The sequence below is a fragment of the Molossus molossus genome, unplaced genomic scaffold, assembly GCF_014108415.1.
Source record: "Molossus molossus isolate mMolMol1 unplaced genomic scaffold, mMolMol1.p scaffold_m16_p_19, whole genome shotgun sequence".
Lineage (NCBI taxonomy): Eukaryota > Metazoa > Chordata > Mammalia > Chiroptera > Molossidae > Molossus > Molossus molossus.
This window is the reverse complement of record NW_023425354.1, coordinates 49942025-49967317: the sequence shown is the minus strand read 5'-3', so window position 1 is coordinate 49967317 and position 25293 is coordinate 49942025. Positions and strand designations below refer to the sequence as shown.

Genomic DNA, 25293 nt, shown 5'->3' with positions numbered 1-25293 from the left:
GGGAATTGAACCAGCAGCCTCTTGGTGCATGGATCAACACTCAACTACTGAGCCACACCGGCCGGGCTCATTGATATTTTTATCTCTCCTTCTCCCTTCCTTTCTCTGAAATCAATAAAAACATTTTTTTAAAAGAAAATTTTATATTATTTTGTTATACCTCTATATATCTTTTCCTCCTACCTCTGCACTTGTCTCTCTGATGCAGTTATCTCAGTAGTGGTAGAGAGGTGCTGAATGGGAGGAGAGATTGATGGAATAGGGTCTAATTCTCACAATAAACACACAGAAAGAATGCTTATAGTAAAAAAAAAAAAAATCATTGGAAATACTTCTAATTAGTCCAACACAAACTCTGACATGCTTTGGTCTAGTTGGCTTGGAGTCACACACTCTACAGAGATAGTGATATGCTTACAGTATGAGGAGGCCCTAATAATGAGACCCACTGAGGGAGGACAATTTCTCCAGTCCCCTACTCCCACCCCAAGGCTGGCTCATTCTGGGCCTGACTGGACTGCGTGGAAAGGCCAGAGGAGCTGCCTGCGTCACTTAAGTTATTTCCCTTCTCCCTTTGGGGGAAATACTTAAAAGTTAAATCAGTGTAAATTAAGTTGTGCTTCACTGTATGTATCCGGAAAGCAACTTCCCTCTCTGTCCAGAAACTTCTAATACCGCGCTCTTCCCGAAAACTATACCCTTTCTACCAGCATCCATGGATAGCCATGGAGATGAATGGCTTCCGGTGAACATCACTTTACAGTTGCCTTAAATGAGATTTCTATGCTTCATTTGAATCTTCTTTCAAGTTCAATAAAATGATCGCATTGTTGGGTTTGTAGGCGCCCCTTCGTCCTCCCCGTCACAGGTACCTACACAAGGTCCCAGATGATGCAAGTGCCGTCCGTGCTGGCTGTGACACATCCGTCATTGTTCTTCTTCACCCGAATGCAGGACACGGAGGACTGGTGCTCCTTCAGGGCCTCCTCCAGCTTCTGGGTCTGGCAGCCTACCTGCCAGACCCTCACCTGGAAGTCACAGAGCACAGCCTCTCAGTACACACTTGGGGCTTTTGAAGGAATAAAAAAATTCCAAAGAGCATCTCCACTTCTGCCTGTCTTCCTCTACCCTCCGTGGAGTGGGGTGAGAATGCTAAGCGTAGGCCAAAAATATTCTTCCAGGGAGCCAGGAAAATGCTCCTAATGCTTCCGCACCTGCTTCCACGTTCAGGGCTGAGAAATGTATTCGATTGCCGCTACTAAAACCGACCGTGCGAGGGCTGCTGCTAACCCACGTGAAAGACTATGTCCCTGCATCTCTTCGGAGCACTGCTCTCAAGTTTCTGGTGCCATCAGGAAATCTCTTGGGTACTCAGAGCCATGTTTAAACTTTCACATCAGTGGCTCAATTTGAAAATACAGATGTAGTGGTAAGGGTCTACGCAATATACCTTATCAAAACTGACTTAAGACATGGAAATGAGAAATAAATAACAACATTAAAGGAAAAGAACAATGGGTCTCAACCCATCAAGACCAATACCCACTTTTTATTAAAAAATTTTTTTTAGCCCTGGCTCGTTTGGCTCAGTGATTAGAGCATTGGCCCACAGACCGAAGGGTTGCAGGTTCAATCCCCAGCCATCACTGGGGCACTGTGAAGACAACCAATCGATGTGTCTCTCTCACAATGATCTCTCTCTCCCTCTCTCTGTCTCTCTTCCTCTCTCCCTCTCTCTGTCTCTCTCTCTCTCTCTTCCACTCTATCTAAAAATCAATGGAAAATATCCTCAGGTGAGGATTAACAACAACAACAAAAAAGTCTATAACACCCCTTTATCCTAAAGTGAAATTCACCTACACACAAAATCTCAAAACAATCAATATGATGTTCTAACTGTAATAAAAAAGGAAAGTTACTCAGTTATTATTGTATGGCCTGTAATGGATAGATGCTCTGTCGCAACTATACAAGAATACATAATGTAGTCAGATGCTTATGTCTTCCTATAATGACTATGGTAGACCTAACAAAAGTAAGAAGAGCAGAAACTATTTTGTGTAAGTGATGTAAGACAATGAAAGAACAGTAGTCTAGGTGAACACTAGACTAAAAACTATTATTAAGTGCAGCCGGTGTGGCTCAGTGGTTGAGTATCGACCCATGCACCAAGAGGTTGCCGGTTCAATTCCCAGTCAGGGCACATGCCCAGGTTGTGGGCCAGGTTCCCAGTGCAGGGCATGAAAGAGGTGGCCAATTGATGTTCTCTCTCATCGACATTCTCTTTCTGTCTCCCTATCCCTTCTTCTCTCTCTAAAACCAATAAAAAAAGAAAAAAAAAATAACTTGTATTAGGATAAGTAGTTCATTTATGCCTGATAAGAGGAAAAACATTTTACAACATGTTCTTAGTAAAGAAAATTAGGAAGCATGAAGTATCCAAAACAAGCTGGGTCATATTCTCTTCTATGGTGTCCACGTACTGTCCCTGTGTTAGGATGTGGGATGGGATAATGACTTTTGGCAAGGAAAACAGATCTCCAATCTTGAAATCCCACTACATGCGGAAGCATTCATTTGGTCTTTTCTACCCAGTATAGTGTGGGCCCTGGTCCAACGGCCCCAGGACTAGAACTTTGGAGGTACCGGGCATTAGCTCTTGAGTTGTGGGATTGCAGGGGTGGTTTGGGTATGCCTCGGGCATACCCAACTCCGGCAATGGCCATTTGCCAATGAAAATGAAGTGCTTGCATATTTTAGCAACGAGTGCATTCACACCAGTGCACACCTGCTGGCCAGCAGCCCCGGTCTGTAGTATTTACCAGGACCTTGAAGACTGCACTTTTGGAAGGGAAGTTCTGAAATAGCTGTGGGGAATGGCAGGAAAAGCTGACATGGTCAGAAGATTGCTGAGCAGGGCCAAGGGCAATGACTGTAATGTGTCATTTCCTCCTGCAGCTCCCATCAGCTCAGGTGCAGGAACCTCGAATGCAGACAGACCGTCTGGTCCAAGCCAAGTCTGAGCATCCGCAAGGCAGATGCCGCCAAAGGCTGAGAGTAAAGCCAGGATGCTGAGAGTGTCAGCAACAGCGCGGGAGGGGAGTAAACCACGAGGGCTGTGACAGGCAGAGACGGGGATTGTCTAGGGCTCCAGGGCTCCATGTGTCTATAGCGCACCTGAGACGTAGCTGGTCCAGGAGGAGGTGTGCTCTGAATGTAAAAAGCACACCAGATTTTGAAGATTTAATACAAATAAAGAGTGTAAAATAACCTCGGTAGGAGTCCTAGTATCTTCACGTCTCCACAGGAAGCTGAAGCACAGAGGGGGTAAAGAACGCACCCCAGACCTCAGAGCTGGGAAGTGTTGGAAGTGAAATCGGAGCCCAGGGAGTGTGACTCCAGAACCCAGACACTGAGCCACACATGGGCTCGGCCAGAACTCTGCTAAGGGCGACATCAGCGTGCTGTGTCTGCCTCCTCCCTGATGTCCTTCCTATGGTGGCACAGAGAAAAGAAGGGTGAAGAAAATGTCCTGTGGCAAGGAAGGGAAGGCTGTGAGATGGGAAAACGGCTGGGAAGTGAGGGAGGGAGGAGGCTAAGATAAACATCTGAGTGAAAGATGCTGTAGGATCCTTGACGTGATGGAAGGAAAAGGTCAAATGTAATAATTTCGGACTAATGGTCAAAACATCCCAGGAGTTTAAAGAATTGATTCTAAAAATAGCATCTCTTTAGAAGATACAATAAAGACAATGTATATAACTATGGTCTCTGAAGGGAAACAACAAGTGTGTACTCCAAAACTCGGGCAAAACCAACTTGGACTCACAGCTCCGTCCACACAGAGATGCTTTCATGTCTGTATCTCAAATGTCCTTTCTGTGAACAAATGTATCTGTGTGTGGATTTATATTATTTGAATTTTAACTTAAAGTGTATTTTAGGCCCTAGCCGGTTTGCTCCGTGGTTAGAGTGTTGGCCTGCGGTCCAGAGAGACCTGTGTTTGGTTCCCGCTAAGGGCACGTACCTTGGTTGCAGTTTGTCCCTGGCCCTGGTTGGGTCATGTGGGAGGCAACCACTCGATGTGTCCCTTTCACGTCAATGTTTCTCTCTCTCTCTCTTTCTCTTCCTCTCTCTCTCTCCCACTCTATCTGAACAAAAAATAGAAAAATTTCCTCAGGTAAGAATAAAAAGAAAAAAAGAGGAAAAAAATGTATTTTAGGGTTTCATCAAAACCTTAATTTGGTCCTTCTTGACTCCTAGAATAGGTTTTTTAAAAATCAAATAAGCAACCTCTTATGAGAAAGTTGCACTAAATTGAGGGCTATTTTTTAAAAGATTCTACCTTGCCCGGCCGTTGTGGCTCAGTGGCTGGGTGTTGACCCAGGCACCAAGAGGTCACTGGTTCGATTCCCGGTCAGGGCACATGCCCAGGTTGTGGGCCCAATCCCCAGTGGGGGGCATGCAGGAGGAGGCCAATCGAGGTTCTCTCTCATTGATGTTTCTATCTCTCTCTCCCTCTCCCTTCCTCTTTCTAAATGCAATAAAAAAAAATTGAAAACAAGATTCTACCTCCCCTTCCCCACCGCCGCTGATGACCCTTTTGCAGTCACTGGTAGTCGCGATGGCTGTCACGCCGATCCTGTGGGCATTGTTAATGACGTACATCAACCGGCCTGTCTCTGGAGCGAAGGCTCGGATTTTTCCGTCATCCCATGCTGGCATGAAAGCAAAACAAAAGGCAGGCGAGGTCAGTATACAGACTCTCTGCGGACTGTTGCTCTGCTAAATCACATGGGAAAGTCAGGACTGGGGAGCAGGGGAGGTGATGGAGGAAAGAGGCCAGTCCCCCACCAACTGCCAGGAACCATATCACCCTTTCCCCTGACTCCCCAAACTGGTCACACCCCGCTGAGGGAAATGAGTGGCTCACCTTATTGAAACTGCCTCCACTGACACCCCATTCCAGGGGAGAGAAGTTGGAATGGCAGGAAAGAGGGAGACAAGCTCCCACTCTCCCATGAGCTGCAAAACCTGTACGTTCAACTAGCTATTGGATACAGCACCTGAGGTACGTAATTTAACATCTCCAAATAAATGTGGGCTTCCCGCCCCTCCTCCTGATGTTTAAACCTGATGTTCTTTTTTTTTTTCTTTACTGATTTTAGAGAGAGAGGAAGGGTGAGGGAGAGAGAGAGATAGAAACACTGATAAGTGAGAACATTGATTGGTCACCTCCTGCATGTCCCCTACTGGAGATTGGACCCACAGCCTGGGCATGTGCGCTGACCGGGAATTGAACCGGTGACCTCTTGGTGCATAGGTTGATGCACAACCACTGAGCCACAGCACACTGGCTGGGCTAAACCTGATGTTCTTTCCCCCACTACTCTCTTCCCCATTTCAATGAAAGTTGCCTCTATCTATCCAGTTGCTCACATCAAGAACTTCACAGTCATTCTTTTTTTTTAAATCCTCACCCCAAGGACATGCTTAGAGAGAAGGGGCAGGGGGCGGGGGGAGAGAAAGAAATATCAATTAGTTGCTTTCCTTTCGTGCCCCGACAGGGGATTGAACCCACAACCTAGGTATGTGCCCTGACCGGGAATCAAACCTGTGTGTGATCTTTCAGTGCATAGAAGGTCACTCAACCAACTGAGCCATCCAGCGAGGCCAGCACTTCAGAGTCATTCTTGATTCCTCTCTATTCCATCCACGCAACCCAACCCAACATCTAACGCATCAGCAAGTTCCATCAACTCCACAGTTTTAAAACATCCTGAAGCCCTGGCCAGTTTGGCTCAGTGGTTAGAGTGTCAGCCTGTGAACCAATGAGTCATGGGTTCGATTCCGGTCAAGGGCACATACCTTGGTTGCAGTTTGTCCCCTACCCTGGTCAGGTTGTACAAGAGGCAATTAGTCGGTGTGTCTCTATCACATCGATGTTTCTCTTTCTCTCTCTCTCTCTCTCTCTCTCTCTCTTCCTCCCTCCCTCCCTCCCTCCCTCCCTCCCACACTATCTGATGATAAATGTAAAAATATCCTCAGGTGAGGATTAAAAAAATTAAATTAAATTAAAATAATAATAACAATAATAATAAACATCCTGAATATGAACACTTTTTAACTCATCCACTGGTACTACACTCACCCAAGCCACCAGCAACTCTCTCCTGGATTATTACAACAGCTTCTACTCCGGCCTTAGACTCTTGCTCCCCTACAATCAATCATCTATACAGGGGTCAGGGTGAATCTCTTAAAACCATGATCAAGAACTCCTTGATCAAGAACTTCCCGAAGCCTCAACCTTCTCTACTACCACTCTCCCTGAACACTGACCCCAACCTTCCCCACTAAGATCCAGACACACAGGTCATATTCCTAGTCCTCAAATACACCAAGCTATTTCCCACCTCAGGGCCTTTGTACTTGCTGTCCCCTCTGCCTGGAATGTTCTTCCCCCACATGTTCACAAGGCTGGCTCCTTCTCATTATCTTTAGTGTCACCTCTTGACTTTAGCAATTTTACAGAGGATGCTCAAGGCATATCCCATTTCATCAAAGATTTGAAGAAGTGAGGGGGTGAGAGAGTGAGTCATAGGCTATCTGGGAAAAGAACATTCCAGGCAGACCAAATAGCTAGACCAAAGACCCTGTGTGCAGTGTGTGTGAAGAATATGAAGAAGCGAGACTTTCTGAGGATGGCGACAGGCGGGACCGGAGGGAGGGTGAGTGTAAGAGAGAGTGAACTAGTATTAGAGAGAGTGTGAGTGGACGTGAAGGTGGATGAGATGCAGTGCAGAGATGCAGAGCAGAAGGTTCCTGTGCTGTGAACGGAGCAGCTGGCTACAGCCGTAAGCGGCTCTTCAGGGCGCTTCTCCCTGCACCTCAGGGAGGTCCCACCATTTTGGAAGATCCTGGGTCTTCCCTGGAAGGAGGCAGTGGAAGCGGCTAGAGCCCAGCAACCTGAGCCCATCGTGCCCCTGGTACTATAGGACCAGTGACCCCCTGTGTCAACACAGACCAGTGCACAGTAGTGGAGCTGCCAAGGTGCCAGTTGCGGAAGCCGCAGACGGCTGGAAGCCCTGCACCATCCCCCACAGTAGCAGCCGGATCAGAGTCAAGATATACCCCCAGCAACAGAGGCTGGGGAGCAGACATCCATCCCCAGGCAACAGAAGCACAGACCAGCAGCTGAGACCCATCCCCAAAAACTACAGCAAAGGCTGAGCAGGAGTTGAGCCCCATGGGGCAGCAGCACTCCCCAGCTGCCAGCGGCGGTCCTAGGCTCCACAGAGGCCTGTGCGACCCAGCAGCCCACAAGATAGGCATAGAGCCGGGTCTCCAAAAGGACTGTGCGATCCAGTGCCCGCGGGACCTGCGGGGTGCTGGGACACCAGAGAGGCCTGTGCAACCCAGATACCCACAAGATAGGTGTGGAGTCGGGTCTCTAAAGGGACTGTGTGATCCAGCTGCCCACAGTATGGGCAGGGAGCGTGGCTCCAACAGGGCCTGAGCTATACAGCTACAGGTGTCACCAGCAACCAGCTGGGAACACAGCTCCAGAGGGGCACACGTGATCCAGCAATAGCACCTACCAGGACACACCAAAACCAGCCCCCAGTAGTCAATCCTCCAGGATCCACAGCAGGCACGAGGCGATATGCAACAAAACAGTCTGGGAGGCACAGTAGCCTTATTTGATATACAGTGAGCTGCCTACACATCCAAATATCCCTCAGCAGGTCTAGAGCTAAAAGGGGGAGACAAAGAAACAACACACAAAGGAAAGAAAAAGAGGAATCACCAGAAAAGGAACTACAGGAAATGGAAGACAGCAACTTGTCAGATAAAGAATTCAAAGCAATGATTATAAGGGTGTTCAAACAATTTGGTGAGAACTACAAGCAACTTAATAAGAATTATGAAGAGCCCTGGCCAGTTTGGCTCAGCGGTTAGAGCGTCGGCCTGCGGTCCGGAGAGACCCGGGTTCGGTTCCCGCTAAGGGCACGTACTTCGGTTGCAGTTTGTCCCCGGCCCTGGTTGGTCGTGCAGGTGGCAGCCACTCGATGTGTCCCTTCACGTCGATGTTTCTCTCTCTCTCTCTCCCTTCCTCTTTCTCCCTCCCACTCTATCTGTACAAAAAATGGAAAAATATCCACGGGTGAGGATAAAAAAAAAAGAATTATGAAGAGCTCACTGGGAACTACTTCAGCTTAAAAAAAGAGGTAGAAGCCATGCATAAAAATCAAGAGGAAATAAAGAATGACATAGTGGTCATGAAAAATACCTTACAAGGGTTCAATAGTAGATTAGAAGAAGCTGAAGACCGAATCAGCAACTTAGAAGACAAAGTAGAGAAAAACACTCAAATAGAGCAGGAAATGGAAAAAAAAATTTAAAGCAGGAGGAAAATTTAAGGGACTTGTGGGACAATACAAAACGTAACAACAGCCCTGGCTGGTTTGGCTCAGTGGTTAGAGTGTTGGCCTGCGGTCCAGAGAGAACCGGGTTCAGTTCCCACTAGGGGAACATACCTCGGTTGCAGTTTGTCCCCGGTCCTGAATGGGTCCTGTGGGTGGCAACCACTCGATGTGACCTTTTCATGTCGATGTTTTTCTCTCTCTCTCTCCCTCCCACTCTATCTGAACAAAAAATGGAAAAATATCCTCAGGTGAGGATAAAAAACAACAACAACATAACAACATTCGCATTATAGGAATACCGGAAGGAGAAGAATCAGAGAAAGGAATAGAGAACCATTTGAAGAAATAATGACAGAAAACTTCCCTAAACTGGTGATGGAAAAAGTCACACAAGTCCAGGAAACACAGAGTCCCAAGCAAGATGAACCCCAAAAGACCCATAGCTAGACACATCATAATAAAAATGGCAAACATTAAAGACAAAGAAAGAATCTTAAAGGAAGCAAGAGAGAGACATAAAGTTACCTACAAGGAAGCTCCCATTAGACTGTCAGCTGATTTCTCAATAGAAACGATGCAGGCCAGAAGGGAGTGGCATGAAGTGTACAAAGTAATGCAAAGCAAGGGTCTGAATCCCAAACTACTCTATCCAGCAAGGCTATCATTCAAAATTGAAGGAGAAATAAAGAGCTTTATGGATTTAAAAAAAAAAAAAAAGCTACAGCAATTTACCACCACCAAACCAGCACCGTAAGAAATGCTGATGGGACTGTTGCAAGGAGAAGAAGAAACAGAGGGGGGTGGGGGGGGGGGGGACACAGGCATAAAATTAAAATGGCAACTAATAACTATCTATCAATAATTACCTTAAATGTAAATGGTTTAAATGCTCCAATCAAAAAACATAGGGTAGCTGATTGGATAAGAAAACACGACCCATATATATGCTGTCTACAAGAGACCCACCTCACAACAAAAGAGTCACACAAGATGAAAGTGAAAGGACAGAAAAAAATTTTCCAAGCAAATGAAGATGGAAAAACAGCTGAAGTAGCAATACTCATATCTGACAATATAGACTTCAAAACAAGGGCCATAAAAAGAGACAGAGAGAAGGTCACTGCATAATATTAAAAGGATCAATCCAACAAGAGGATATAACCCTGGTAAACATATATGCACCAAATATGGGAACACCAAAATATATTTTAAAACTTCTGGAAGACTTCAAGGGAGAGATCAGTAGCAAAATGATCATAGTGGGTGACTTTAATACGCCACTGACACCACTGTACAGATCTTATAGACAAAAAATTAACAAAGACATAGAGTTCTTACAACACAAACTAGATCAGTTGGACTTCATTGATATTTACAGAACATTTCACCCCAAAGCTGCAGAATATACATCCTTTTCAAGTGCACATGGGACATTCTCAAAGATGGACCACATGTTAGGACACAAAGCAAGTCTCTACAAATTCAGGAAAATTGAAACCATATCAAGCATCTTCTCAGATCACAGTGGCATGAAACTAGAACTCAATTACAATAAAAACACACAAAAACATTCAAATACTTGGAGGCTAAATAGCATGTTATTAAACAATGAATGGGTTACTAACGAGATCAAGGAAGAAATTCAAAACTTCCTGGAAACCAATGAAAATGAACACACACCAACACAAAATCTATGGGACACAGCAAAGCAATACTGATAGGGAAGTTCATAGCACTACATGCCTACCTCGAGAAACAAGAGAAATTCCTAATTGACTCTTTAACCCTGCAACTTAAAGAACTAGAAAGTAAACAAAAAGAATAACCCAGAGCTAGTAGGAGGAAGAAAACAGTAAAGGTCAGAGCAGAAATAAATGACACAGAGACTAAAGAAACAATTCAAAATATCAATGAAACAAAAAGCTGGTTCTTTGAAAAAATAAACAAGATCAATGGACATTTATCCAGACTTACCAAGAAACAAAAAGAGAGAAACTAAATAAACAAAATCAGAAATGAAAGAGGAGAAGTAACAACTGACACCACAGAAATACAAAGGATCATGGAAACATACTATGAACAATTATACACCAACAAATTGACAATCTAGGAGAAATGGACAAATTTCTAGAAACACACAGCCTCCCAAAACTGAACCAGGAAGAGACAGAAAACTTGAACAGACCAATAACAACAAAGGAAGGAGGGCTTCCGGTCAAGATGGTGGCATAGGTAAACGTGGTATCGCATTCTCCCATAACCACATCAACGTTACAACTAAACTACAGAACAAACATCATTCAAAACTGCCTGAAATCAAGCTGAATGGAAGTCCTACAACTATGGAATTAAAGCAGCAGCCACATCCACACTGGTAGGAGGGGCGGAGGGGCTGGTCCCACACCCACGTGTGGCGGATAAAAATCAGGAGGACACCTTGGCTGGGAAGGTCCTCCCTGAGGACTGAGGGGTCCCCGTCCCACACCAGGTGCCCCGCTCAGGGTTCCAGTGCCAGGAAGAGAAGTCCCCATAACTTCTGGCTGGAAAAACCATCAGGAACTGAGGCTCAGGGAAGCTGATGCGGCTGGAGCCCCAGGCAGCTCCTTAAAGAGTCTGCACACGGACTTATCGGACTCTCTCCCTCTAAGCTTGGAGGGGAGGCAGCTCCAGGGGCGTCAGACACACACAGGGAAGGACTGAGCTGTTTGGCACTGGAGAGAGGGCTGGAGAGGGGGCTTTCTCTGGGACAAACATGCTGTCAGAGGCCTTTGTTCCTTTAGTGAGCTCTTCCCTGGGGCAGCAGACAGTCGCGATATCTGGGACTCCAGCAACCTGGCTCACGCTGGTAGCCCCGCCCTGGTGATCCCCTGAGGCCCCGCCACACCCAACTTTCAGGCCCACCCAAGCTGTTGCCACTTGCTTAACCATAGGATTGGCCTGTCTTGGATCCCGCTTCAGGTTTTTCTAAATTCTTTCAAACAAGCAGCATCTGGTCTCAGCTAGCCCCATACCGCTCATTAAGTAATACACAGAAACAAACACAGGGAGGCAGCCAAAATGAGGAGACAAAGAAACAGGTCCCAAATGAAAGAACAGAACAAAACCCCAAGAAAAGAACTAAGCGAAATGGAGATAACTAACCTAACAGATGCTGAGTTCAAAATACTGCTTATAAGGATGCTCAATGAACTTAGTGAGAACCTCAGTGAACTTAGTGAGGGCCTCAAGAGCGTAAAAAAGGACCAGTCAGAAATGATGGATGCACAGTCAGAAATGAAGGAGGCATTAACTGAAATAAAGAATAATTTACACAGATTCAATAGTAGAGTATGTAAATCCAACAAGCAAACCATCGATTTGGAATATAAGGAAGCAAAAACGCCCAAACAGAACAGCAAAAAGAAAAAAGAATCCAAAACAATGAGGATAGTGTAAGGAGCCTCTGGGACAACTTCAAGCGTGCCAACATTCGCATCTTGGGGGTGCCAGAAGGAGAAGAGCGAGAACAAGAAATCGAAAACCTGTTTGAAACAATAATGGCAGAAAACTTTCCTAACTTGGTGAAGGAAACAGACATACAAGTCCAGGAAGCACAGAGAGTCCCAAATAAGATAAACCCCAAGAGGCCCACACCAAGACACATCATCATCAAAATGCAAAAGGTTCAGAACAAAGAGAGAATCTTAAAAGCAGCAAGAGAAAGGCAGATGGTTACCTACAAGGGAGTACCCATAAGGCTGTCAGCTGATTTCTCAAAAGAAACTTTGCAGGCCCGAAGGGAGTGGCAAAAAATATTCAGAGTGATGAAAAGCAAGAACCTACAACCAAGACTACTCTATCCTGCAAAGCTGGCATTTAGAATCGATGGCCATATAAAAACTTTCCCAGACAAGAAAAAGTTAAAGGAGTTCATCACCACCAAACTGTTATTACATGAAATGATGAAGGGTCTTTTTGAAGAAAAAGATAAAATATATGAACAAACAAAATAGCAATGAATACATATCTATCAACAATGGAATCTACAAAGAAAATGAACAGACAGAACAGAAACATTCTCATAGATACAGAGAACATTTTGTTGGTTGCCAGATGGGAGGGAGTTGGGGGAATGGGTGAAAAAGGTGAAGGGATTAAGAAGTACAAATTCATTGCTAGACTGACAAACCTCCAAAGGAAAGGGGTTGGGGGGTGGGAAGAAATTAACCAAAGAACTTATATGCATAACCAATGGACACAGACAATAGTGTGGGAAAAGGCGGGAGGGGGGCGGGGGTGGGGAGGATGGGGTCAATGGGGGAAAAATGAGGAACATCTGTAATACATTCTACATTCAACAATAAAGATTTAAAAAATAATAATAAATAAAAATAACAACAAAGGAAATTAAAGATGTAATCAAGAAACTCCCAGCAAACAAAAGCCCAGGCCTAGATGACTTCATGGGGGAGTTTTACCGAACATTCAAAGAAGATCTAATACCCATTCTCCTCAAACTATTCCAAAAAATCCAAGAAGGCGGAACACTTCCAAACTCATTTTATGAGGCCAGCATAATCCTAATTCCAAAACCAGAAAAAGACACTACACAGAAAGAAAACTACAGGCTAATATCCCTGATGAACACAGATCCCAAAATCCTTAACAAAATATTAGCAAATCAGATCCAGCAATACATCAAAAAAATTAGTCATCCTGACCAAGTGGGTTTCATCCCAGGCATGCAAGGTGATACAATTTTCGCAAACCAATAAATGTGATACACCACATAAACAAAAGAAATGATAAAAACCCTATGATCATATCAATAGACGCTGAAAAAGCATTTGACAAAATCCAGCACCCGTTTCTGATAAAAACATTCAGCAATGTGGGAATAGAGGGATCATATCTCAACATAATAAAGACCATATATGAAAAACCTATAGCCAACATCTTACTCAATGGGCAAAAACTAAAAGCATTCCCTTTAAGAATGGGAACAAGACAGGGATGCCCACTTTTATTATCCACCACTCTTAATTAACATAGTACTGGAAGTCTTAGCCACAGCAACTAGACATGAAGAAAAAGTAAAGGGGATCCAAATTGAAAAGGAGGAAGTGAAACTGTCATTATTTGCAGATGACATTTGTACATAGAAAACCCTAAACACTCCATCAAAACTCTACTAGACTTAATAAATGAACTTGGCAAAGTAGCAGGATACAAAATTAACATCAAGAAATCAATGGCATTCTTATATACCAATGATGAAATCACAGAAAGAGAAACTAAAAAAACAATCCCATTTACGTGGCAAAAAAATTAAGATACCTAGGAATAAACTTAACCAAAAAGTAAAGGACCTCTTCACATAAAACTACAGGTCATTGAAAAAAGAAATTGAGGAAGATATAAAAAGTGGAAGCATATACCTTATTCATGGATTGGAAGAATTAATATCATTAAAATGTCCATACTACCCAAAGCAATCTATAGATTCAATGCAATCCCCATCAAAATACCAACGACATACTTCACAGAACTAGAACAAACACTCCAAAAGTTTATATGGAACCAAAAAAGACCCTGAATAGCCACAGCAATCTTGAAAAAGAAGAACAAAGTAGGAGGGATCACATTACCAGATTTCAGGTTATAGTACAAAGCCACTGTAATCAAAACAGCCTGGTACTGGCACAGAACAGGCAGATGGATCAATGGAACAGAATAGAGAACCCAGAAATTTACCCGAGACAATATGCTCAATTAATATTTGACAAAGTGGCAAGAGCATACAGTGAAGTCAAGACAGTCTCTTCAATAAATGGTGTTGGGAAAATTGGACAGCTACTTGCCAAAAAAAAAAAAAAAAAAAAATGAAGCTAGAACACCAACTTATACCATACATGAGAATAAACTCAATATGGATAAAAGACTTAAATGTAACTTGTGAATCCATAAAAATTCTAGAAGAAAATGCAGGCAACAAAATCTCAGACATCATACGCAGCAGAATTTTCACTGATACAACACCTAAGGCAAGAGAAACAAAGGAAAAAATAAACACATGGGACTACATCAAACTAAATAGCTTCTGCACAGCAAAAGAAACAACCATCAAAATGGAAAGGCAACCCACTCTATGGGAGACCATAATCGCCAATGATGCATCAGATAAGGGGTTAATTTCCGAAGTAGATTGCTCATACAACTCTACAAAAGGAAGACAAAAAACCCAATTAAAAAATGGGCAGAGGACCTAAATAGACACCTCTCCAAAAAGGACATACAAATGGCCAAGAGACATATGAAGAAATGCTCAACATCACTAATCATCAGAGAGATGCAAATGAAAACAACTATGAGGTATCACCTCACAACTGTCAGAATGGCTGCTATCAATAAATCATCAAACAGCAAGTGTTGGAGAGGGTGTGGAGAAAAGGGGACTCGAGTACACTGCTGGTGTGAATGTAAACTGGTGCAGCCACAGTGGAAAACACTATGGCGTTACCTCAAAAAGTTAAAAATTGAACTGCTATTTGACCCAGTGATCCCACTTCTAGGAATATACCCTAAGGAACCTGAAACACCAGTCAGAAATAATATATGTACCCCTGTGTTCATAGCAGCACTGTTTACAATAGCTAAGATCTGGAAACAACCCAAGTGTCCATCAGCAGATGAGTGGATAAAAACGCTGTGGTATATGTACCCAATGGAATACTATGCAGCTGTAAGAAAGATCTCTTATCCTTTGAGATGGCAGGAAAGGACCTGGAGAGTATTATGCTAAGCAAAACAAGCCAAGCAGAGAATGGCAAATATCACATGATCTCACTTTTTTGTGGAATATAATGAACTAAACAAACTAATGAATAAAATTAACCCAGAGAGTAGAGGTGGGGTAGAAATTGACAAGCCTCGGGGGGGGGGGGGGGGGGTTGGGGAAGGAAAAGATAAACCACAGAACTTACATGCATGTATGCATGACCAATGAACATAGACAACAAAGCTAGGGATGGGGGTGGGGAGGAGAGGAGGGTGTCAATGGGGAAAAAATGGGAAACATCTGTAACAAAAACAAATTAATAAAGAAAAAAATCAATAAAGAAGAAAAAAAGAATAGTGAAGAAGCAAGTATGGCTAGTGGGGGTGACTGGGAAGAGGCAGAGGCAGAAGTAGAGGTTAGGGAGGTGAGAAGGTCATGTAGGGCCTTTTAGGCAATTTGCAGGGACTTTGTCCTTTATTCTATAAAAGTAAAATACATTTTAACCCTAGAAATGGCATGGTCATACTTTAACATTAAAAAGAGATTTCTGGCTTCTGTGCTAAAAGTCTGAGAAAGAAGGGTGGTGAGCAGGGGCAGAAGTAGGCAGACCTGGGAGGAAGCTACGAGAGTAATCTAGAAGAGATGACGGTGACTGAGACAAGGGTGAAAATGATGAGAGGTGATGGAATCTTAGGTGTACTCTGAAGGGGGGATTATTAGAGGCTAATGCATGTGGGGTATCAGAGAAAGAGGAGGTGATGATGACCTGAATGTTTGTTAGCTCCAGTGAAATATAAGCCAAGAACTCCTGTGGCCTCTATGTGGAGAAAGAACATGTCTAAAGGAGAGGCCCACATGGAGGTAACAGAGCCCAGAGAAGAGGGATGAGATGGGTCTCTGATATCACTATTTTAATAGCTACACAAAAAGATTCACTTGACTTTTCATTGATGGGAACCAGTGAATCTCCTTTTGGACAACTGAGGAAACTTTTACATGGATAGAACATAAGAAGATATTAAGAAATTATTTTATAGAAAAATATTATTTTTAGAGATGCATACTGAAGTATTTATAGGTGGAATATTATGACATCTATAATTTATATTAAAATATTTTGACATAAAATAATCAATCAGATTAAAAGTAAATTTCCTTTGAGATATAATTTAGTCAGGGTTTTATCCCTTGAACAACAAAAGGGGTTCTAACACAGTGCCTTGTACTCACTGAGGGCTCAAATCCATTTTGTAATTGAATTGCTAAATTTCTCTGCTAGAAAGAAAGCCATATGCTATGTGTAGCAATTTGGGAGAAGAGAAATTTAGTTCTCCCTATCTCAGAAATTCTCCCAGCTAAAAGGGAACTCCAAAGAGAGGCTAGATTGGAAGCAAGGAGGGGTGGGTGGACAGTGGGAGGCTGTTCCAGGTTATCCACATGTACAGACTAGTGTATATGGACAAGATCCAACGCCACCGCCAGATCCGGAAGCCCAATCTTGGAATGTCGACCTTACCTGAAATGATGCTCTTGCCATCTCTCATGAACTCAATGCAATGGCACGTCATGTTGGGTACAGTGATCCGCAGCAGCTCCCTGTTGGACAGCGTGTGCCACACTCTGATGTCCTTCTTGGCACAGGTGGCAAATAGCTCAGCAGTGCCACTGAAAAGAATCCACCAAGAGAATATGAGATGCAGCCATAAAAGATGCAGTGTTTCTTAGATGCACGTTTGACACTAAAATGTGTCTCATAAGATAAAGGAAAGGATGCCTTTTAGGCACCAAGTATCTCAAGTCTTACAGATTTTTTATGTAAAATGGTATCTGATGCTCACAAATCATTTGTGAACAATCTTTTGTAGTCCTTTCCCTTGAGGAAGCATTGGGACAAAGTTGCTCAAAAAGAAAATGTTGCCCGGCCAGTATGGCTCAGTGGTTGAGCGTTGACCCATGCACCAAGAGACTGCCAGTGCAATTCCCCATCAGGGCACATGCCCAGGTTGTGGGCCCAATTTCCAGTGGGGGGCATGCAGGAAGCAGCCAATCAATGTTCTCTCTCATCAATGTTTCTCTCTCTCTCCCTCTCCCTTACTCTTTCTCTCTAAAATCAATAAAGAAAAAAATATATATATATTTAGACTAGAGGATAGTAAGTAACATCTCTTGAAATAAAATACATCATGAAATATTTATACTAAAAGAGGCTAAGCAAAACCTTTCCTATAAAGTAGATAATCATTAAAATTTCAAAGAAGAAAATGAAAAGGGTGCTAGAATTCATGTTTTCAAATTGCCTAAAACACTTATTTGCTTAGTTATGAGAAAATATAAGATTATGGACAAGGAGGAGAATCCTAGAGTAATAGGTCTGTCCAGTTTTTGTAAAGGACAATGTGTAAATAGAATGGAAAATGCCAATATGTCAAAAAAAATTACAGATTATTCCACTTTGGATATGAAAAAGGAGTCATACAATAAAGACCATCTGTGTTACCAGTATGAATTTCTAGCTACAGTCTCTGTAGAGACTAGGCTAAATTTTATTTTATTATTTTATTTTTAAAATATATTCATGCCCTGGCCGGTTTGGCTCAGCGGTTAGAGCGTCCACCTGCGGTCCGGAGAGACCCGGGTTCGGTTCCCGCTAAGGGCATGTACCTCGGTTGCAGTTTGTCCCCGGCCCTGGTTGGTCGTGCGGGTGGCAGCCACTCGATGTGTCCCTTTCACATCGATGTTTCCCTCTCTCTCTTCCTCTCTCTCCCTCCCACTCTGTCTGTACAAAAAATGGAAAAATGTCCTCGGATGAGGATAAAAAAAATAAAAAATAAAAAATATATTCATATTGTTTTTTGGGGGGGGGGGCATTGATGTGAGAGAGAAACATCAATCAGTTGCCTTCTGCACATGCCCTGACCAGTGACCCAACCTGCAACCCAAGCATGTGCCCTGACCGGGAATCAAACCAGCAATCTTTCAGTGCACAGTTCGACACTCAACCAACTGAGCCACTCTGGCAGGGCTAACTTTTAGATTTAAGTACTTCTCAAAAATGTTTTACATTTCATCATAAACACATTCATGAAAAGAGAGTCCCTCTCACTTACTCTAAGATCTACTCACTTTTCAATGGATTGAAAAATAAGTGGATCTTTTCCACATACTTAGCTTTGGGGCTCAGAGGTAAAATTATTGTGGTAGACTAGTTACTTAGAAATAACTAGTAAGTGCTAAACAGAACAACAGATAAGATGGAGCTCCTTGCTAAACAGTCCTAATTAACAGAGATCAAAAGCTAACCTTAGAATAATCATATTTATTTAAAATAAGAGGAGTTTTATATTGGATACTGCCTTCAGTGCACAAGCTTCCCCTTTGGGAAAAGGCCCCTCATGAAAATCACATGTCAGAATGAATGCACCTAGAGAACTTCTCAAACTCTCCCTGCCCTTGATGAACCGTCCACTTCCTCAGGAGTCAAGTCTAGTCCAAAATAAGTCATTCAAGTCGTAGAGTGTCCTTCATTTAGGGTCTGAAAGGCTAAGTTCCAGAAAGAACCAAACCGAATGGATTAAGATGGTACACTAGGACCATATGTGTTCTCCATCCCATCTAAAATCCCATGAAACAAATATAATCTTAGAGATGACAGAAATAGAGATGTAGAGACATATACATTTTTTTTCTTACAATAACAGGAAGGCAAGAAAGATTATCATCAAATAAGCCAGAAACATTGAGGATAAACAGAAATCAGCTAGATAAAATCTGTGAAGAAACAAAGCTGAGGGAATTCTTCATCAGAGACCTATAATTTTATAAAATGCTAAACAAAGTTCTGTAGACTAAAAGGGAATTACACCACATGGCAAGTTAGATATTTAAGAAAGAATGTAGAGCATCAGTAATGCTCAAAAGCTAAAATTTTAAAAAAGGTTTACGGCTGTTTAAAGCAAAAATTATAATATTATATTGATGGGTTTATAATATAAATAGGTATACATGAAAATAATAGCACTAAGAATAAAAATGAGTTTAAGGGAAATAAAATATTACAAAGTTCTTATATTTTATTTTAAGTAATTTAATATTAACCATAAGCAGACTGATATATTAAAGATATATATTGCCCTGACTGGTTTGGCTCAGCGGTTAGAGTGTTGGCCTGTGAACCAGAGAGTCCCAGGTTCAGTTCCCGCTAAGGGCACGTACCTTGGTTGCAGTTTGTCCCTGGCCCTGGTTGGGTCGTGTGGGTGGCAACCACTTGATGTGTCTCTCTCACATCGATGCCCCCCTCTCTTTCCCCCTCTCTCCCTCCTGCTCTATCTGAAGATAAATGCAAAAATGTCCTTGGGTGAGGATTAAAAAAAAAAAAAAGATATATATTGCCATCCTCAGAGCTACTACCAAAAAATTAATGCAAAGATATATAGATAGAAAGTCAATAAAGCAATTAAAATAGAATTCTAACAATAGATTATTTAAATTAATGGTGGACAGCCCTGGCCGGTATGGCTCAGCGGTTAGAGCATCGGCCTGCAGTCCGGAGAGACCTGGGTTCGGTTCCCGCTAAGGGCACATACCTCGGTTGCAGTTTGTCCCCGGCCCTGGTTGGTTGTGCGGGTGGCGACCACTCGATGTGTCCTTTTCACATCAATGTTTCTCTCTCTCTCTGTTCCTCTCTCTCCCTTACACTCTACCTGAACAAAGAATGGAAAAATGTCCTCGGGTGAGGATGATAAAAAAAAATAAAAATAAAAAAATTAATTAATGGTGGACAGAAAGAAGTAAAAGAAGAGCAAAGAATAGATGAAACAAAAGAAAACAAATAACAAAATGAAAGGTTTAACACAATCACATCAAAAATTACATTAAATGTGCCCTGGCTGGTGTGGCTCAGTTGGTTGGGCATCGTCCTGTGCATGGAAAGCTTTCTGGTTCAATTCCAGGTCAGCACTTGATCCCTGGTAGGGTGTGCAAGAGACAGTCGATAGATGTTTTGCTCTCATGTCCATGTTTCTCTCTCTCTCTCTCCCTCTCTCTCCAAAAATCAATAAAAAAAATATTTTTAAAAAAATTACATTAAATGTAAATGGACTAAATATTTCAAATAAGAAGAGATTACTAGACTGGATAAAAAAGCAAGAACTACAGTAAGAAATCTACATTCGTTGCTTGAGAATTTAACACACTTTTCTCAGTAACTGATAAAATAAGCAGACGAAAAATCAGTAAGGATAAGATCTGTATGACATTAACAACATTAAAAGCTTCCATTGCCCTGGTCGGTTTGGCTCAGTGGTTAGAGTGTCAGGCTGCAAACCAAAGAGTCTCGGGTCTGATTCCAGTAAAGGGCATGTACTTCGGTTGTGGTTTGGTCCTGGCCCAGGTCGGGGTTGTGCAGGAGGCAACCAATTGATGTCTCTCTCTCACATCGATGTTTCTCTCTCTCTCTCCCCTACACCCTCTTCCTCCTACTCTGTCTGAAGATAAATGAAAATATATCCTGGGGTGAGGATTAAAAAAAAAAAAAGCTTCCAGAGGGGAAAAAAAAAAATGACTTCTAAAGTACAGACTGAATCATTTCATTTCAAAAGCAGATAAAATTAATCTATGGGACTAGAAGTCCAAGTAGAGATTATCTTTAAGGAAAACTGTGAGGGTAGAATTGAGAGGGGTGTTTTGGGGTATTGGAAATGTTCTATTGCTTGACTTGGGTGGTAGTCATATAGGTGGGAGATTTCATGGAGGAGGTTACTTATAATTTATATACTTTCCATATGTAAGTTATACTCAGAATTACACTCTAAATGTGTGAACTTTATGGTACATAAATTATATTTCAAAAAAAAAAAGAAAAAAGCCTGGCCAGTTTGGCTCAGCGGTTGGAGCATCGGCCTGCGATCCAGAGAGACCTGGGTTTGGTTTCCGCTAAGGGCATGTGCCTCAGTTGCAGTTTGTCCCCGGCCCTGGTTGGTCGTGTGGGTGGCAGCCACTCGAAGTGTCCCTTTCGCGTTGATGTTTCTCTCTCTCTCTCTCCCTCCCACTCTATCTGAACAAAAAATATCCTTGGGTGAGGATTAAAAAAAAAGGTATGAAAAAGAAGAGTTATAAAACCTGAATAGGTTAATAACTATATGAGAATTTAAAAATAGTTAAAAATCTACTCTTCTATAAGGCACCTAGACCAAATAATTTTACAGAAACTTTTTAGATAAAGAGGGGAAAGTGAGACAAAGAAAATGACCGCTCAGTTTTCTAAGAAGATTTGCCTTATGGGAAGCACCAGCCATTTCCACTGTTAAAAATATTTGGGAAAACCCAGTCACGACGACTCAGGAAACCAAAACACACGTCATGATCTTTAGGATCGAGTTTTCAAACCGAGTCTTGCTACCTGTGGAACAATATTTGGAAGTTTGTAAATTCAAGCTAAATACTGAGAAAGTTCAGAGCAAACACTGTCTGACCAGCTTCAAGGAGTGAATCTCACCAAAGATAAAATGTGTTTCAAAATCAAATCGTGCGAACAATGGCGGAAGCTCTCTCTGACCTCAGACCTGCCGATGGTTCTTTGTTTCACTTGATTTGTGTGGGGTTTACCACGAAGCACAGCGACTACATCCAGAAGACCCCTTACGCTCACAGCATTAAGTCTGCCAAATCTGGGGGACTCGAGAGGTACAAAACAAGTGACTTAAAAGAAGTCTGGAAAAATGCACTGCTAAGCTTTTTCCAGACAGCATTGGGGAAATGTTGAAAGGCTTTGCCAGCCTCTTCACCCTTTTCATGATGGGTTTAATACAAAAGCTAACATTCTAAAGAAGTCCAAATTTGAATTGTAAAACCTAATGTAGTTGCATGGTGAAGGCAATAGAAAAATCTATTAAAATAATTCACTACAATAAAAAAAAATTTTTTTTGTTTTGTTAATCATCAACTGAGGATATTTTTCCATTAATTTTTTAAATAGAGTGGAAGGGACCGAGAGATAAACATCAATTGGTTGCTTCCCACTTGACCCCGACCAGAATGGGGACAAACCTGCCATCCAGGTACAAGCCCTTCACTGGGAATTGAACCCTCAACTCTTTGGTCAGCAGGCCGATGCTCTAACTGCTGAGCCAAATCGGCCAGGGCACAATAGAAAAATTTAAGGAGAAAAAACCCCATAATCTATTATGATTTATTATGATAATCGCTATTTAAATGTATAAATAAAATTAAATTTCCTTGCACACTGCACCAAATCTCCTCATTCTTACTGTTTTTAGGGGTGAAAATATTTTCCTCTTCTACTTACAATGGAAAGACAATGTCCTGTACAGCTTCAAAGTGGCAAGTCCCAATGAGAGTCTCTTTGAAATCTGTGAAGTTGACACGATAAATGTGTGATTCTTCTGTTCCTACAAAAAACTGGTGTCCTTCCCCTCGAAGCGTGATAGAAGTGATACCGCCTTGTAACTGGATTTTCCTTTAAGGAGAAGCAAAAAGGTCAAGTAGATTCACTTAACAGTTATTTATTACCATCTGAAGCATTACAGAGGACACAAATCAGGCACATGACCTGAGAAATGACTCAAGGAGGTGACACAGTTAGAAAGGCAGAAGGTGCAATATTGGGTACCCACGGTCAGCAAAGGGAGGGGCAAGCACAGGTTACAAGAGGAAATCTTCATCAGTGAGACATAGTCATGCCTAGCCATGAACATCATGTTTAAAAGATTATATATATATATATATATATATATATATATATATTCACAAATATTTTGAAAGATTATATAGTAATTTTTAAAATGTTTATGCTGTTTGCATTAAGTAAAAAATCAGAATACAAAATTTTATATACAAAATAAGTATAATTATTCTAAAATTATATAAATAGCACAGGCAACAAGAAATAAAATGTTGATTGTGGCTATCTTCATCAGAATGTTCAGGCATTATTTGATCTTCTTCTACTTTCCAAATCCCTCTGCTCCCTAAATATATAATGAGTATGAACTTTAAACCAAAAAAGAATACATAAATAAATGAGGCCCTAGAAACCCAACCTTCTTTGCAACTAATTGAGTTTTGACAGTAAGAATTCAGTGGGGGTTCTTGTGCAAGGAACCAGCACAGGAGATGTGGAATTCTGCAGACTCATGTGCTGATGGGACATAGAACAGTGAATGAAGAAAGTGTAGACCCAAGTCATATTCCAGCTCCTTCGCTACTAGAGCTCTGTGACTCTGGACAAGTTGCCAGAAATCCCTGGGCCTCGGTTTACTCAATCACAGAATAATCTGGCTTGCAGTGGAGATTAGACAATAGAGGTAATGTATAGGAGCCCACAGGGGCGGCCAAGAAATATTGGCTAAATATTGGCATCTGGGTGCCCTAAAAGATAAGCCCAGGGCTACAGGGCCAAGGCCAGTGGTCTGTTTTATCAGACTTCTAGTCCCCATGACATCCTGCGTGAGCAGCTTTTTCAAACCCAAGGATGCAGAAATCACTGCATCTAGTTTGAACCCATGCTTCACACAGGGTTATTTTGGAGACACTTATAGCACAAACCCTGGAATGATTGTTTTGAGTCTAATTATCTTCATTACAATGGGAACATTTGAGCATTGAAAACAAGGGGTTAAAAAATTAGGGAGTAAATTTTCTATACTCATTTCATGTATCCAGAATCTACCCAACATGGTTCTTAAGTTGCCCCCCCTCCCTTACTTTTTCCCCATCATAAAAACATATCGCTGGTCCAAATATAGTCTCCATAAGACCTATCCTAAGCACTGGATTTAAAATTGCAACCTGTCCCTGCCTCCCTTTAAACCCAAATCCCCCCAACTCTACATCCTACTCTATTTGTGTCCAGTGTTCTCATCACCCTTCAATACTAGGTACTTTACTTGTTTAGTATTTGTCTTTTTCCTCTTGCTAGAATGTAAGCTCCATGTGGACAGGGATTTTGTCATCTTCTTTGTTTACTTTGTTCATTGATATGTTCCAAGTACCCACAATAGCACCTGGTACATATTCTCAGTATATATTTGTTCCAAAGAAGACAACTGATGCTAGTTCCTAAATGCATATGGAACTACCCCTGACTCCCTGGGAGCTAACAGAGGCCATGTGGAGCATGTCTGGGGCGATCTGGCTTTTACTGAAGCTAAATTCAAGTTCCGCTTCTGTTCCTTTGACATCACCATCCCAACAAGGTCACTGTCTTCTCTGGTCTTCTTTATAAAATCTATGAAGTACCTTACTTTATTTGGACCATGAGGTGCTTATATATTATCTTATATTACACACACACACACCCCTATCCCCAAATCGGATTATAAGTTCTGGCCTGGCAAAGACCATACCTTTTTTTTTTTTTTTAATAGCATCTAGCACATTCGTTTGGATGGAAGAGGTACTCAACAAATACTTGTTAATAACAATGTATAATGTGTTCTTTTTTTCACTTTATTTTAATATGAAAAGTATATAGTATAGTATCTGGTACACAGAAACAGCTGGTAAATGTTGGCTATTTGTATTAAAATCTGTATTCAAATGCATGAACTATTAACATAGTAGTTAATAGTTATATAATAGGTACCCCTTGCATAATACATTTCATTGAATAAATCAATTTTGAAAGTTTGAAATGTGTTGAGTATGTTTGCAATAGCCTCTTTCCTCGGTCATGGCTCAATAAAAACACATATTTATTAGAAGAGAAATATTTGCCTGGGTAATAGTGGACTACTTTGGTTTGATTCAACATAAGCCATTATCTTTTCATTGGCAAACAAACCACCATCTACTCATTTTAACTGTAAGATGAAATTCTTTAACCAAATAAATATCACTTTGCCACTATCACTTAGTTGTCGGCTTTAAGCAAACCTCCCTCTGGTGGGTCTTTCCCCATCCCAACCCTGTAGGGCCTGGAACTTACTTGATGGGTTTGTAGCTGGGGCTTTTACAGAAGACCAGCAATCCGGCACCAGAGCCCACCAACAACCCCCCCATCTTCAGGCACTTGATAGCTGACACTCCCTAGGGGGAGAAAAGCATTAGGGAAAAGGCCAGCTGGTTTCCTCATTAAGAATCAGTGTCTGG

At 42.0% G+C, this 25293-nt stretch overlaps 1 protein-coding gene across 2 annotated transcripts in view; it reads right to left on the bottom strand.

Moving 5' to 3' along the window:
• The window catches only part of CFAP52 (cilia and flagella associated protein 52), a 50365-nt gene that overhangs the window by 6148 nt on the left and 18924 nt on the right, over positions 1–25293 (bottom strand). For both annotated transcript variants that reach the window (XM_036268814.1, XM_036268815.1), the window contains 5 exons: positions 25130–25230; positions 22490–22660; positions 16703–16851; positions 4573–4718; positions 877–1028 (listed from right to left, as the gene is read on the bottom strand). In XM_036268814.1, coding sequence (XP_036124707.1) covers positions 877–1028; positions 4573–4718; positions 16703–16851; positions 22490–22660; positions 25130–25230 — 719 coding nt within the window. The remainder of the gene's footprint in view (positions 1–876; positions 1029–4572; positions 4719–16702; positions 16852–22489; positions 22661–25129; positions 25231–25293) is intronic.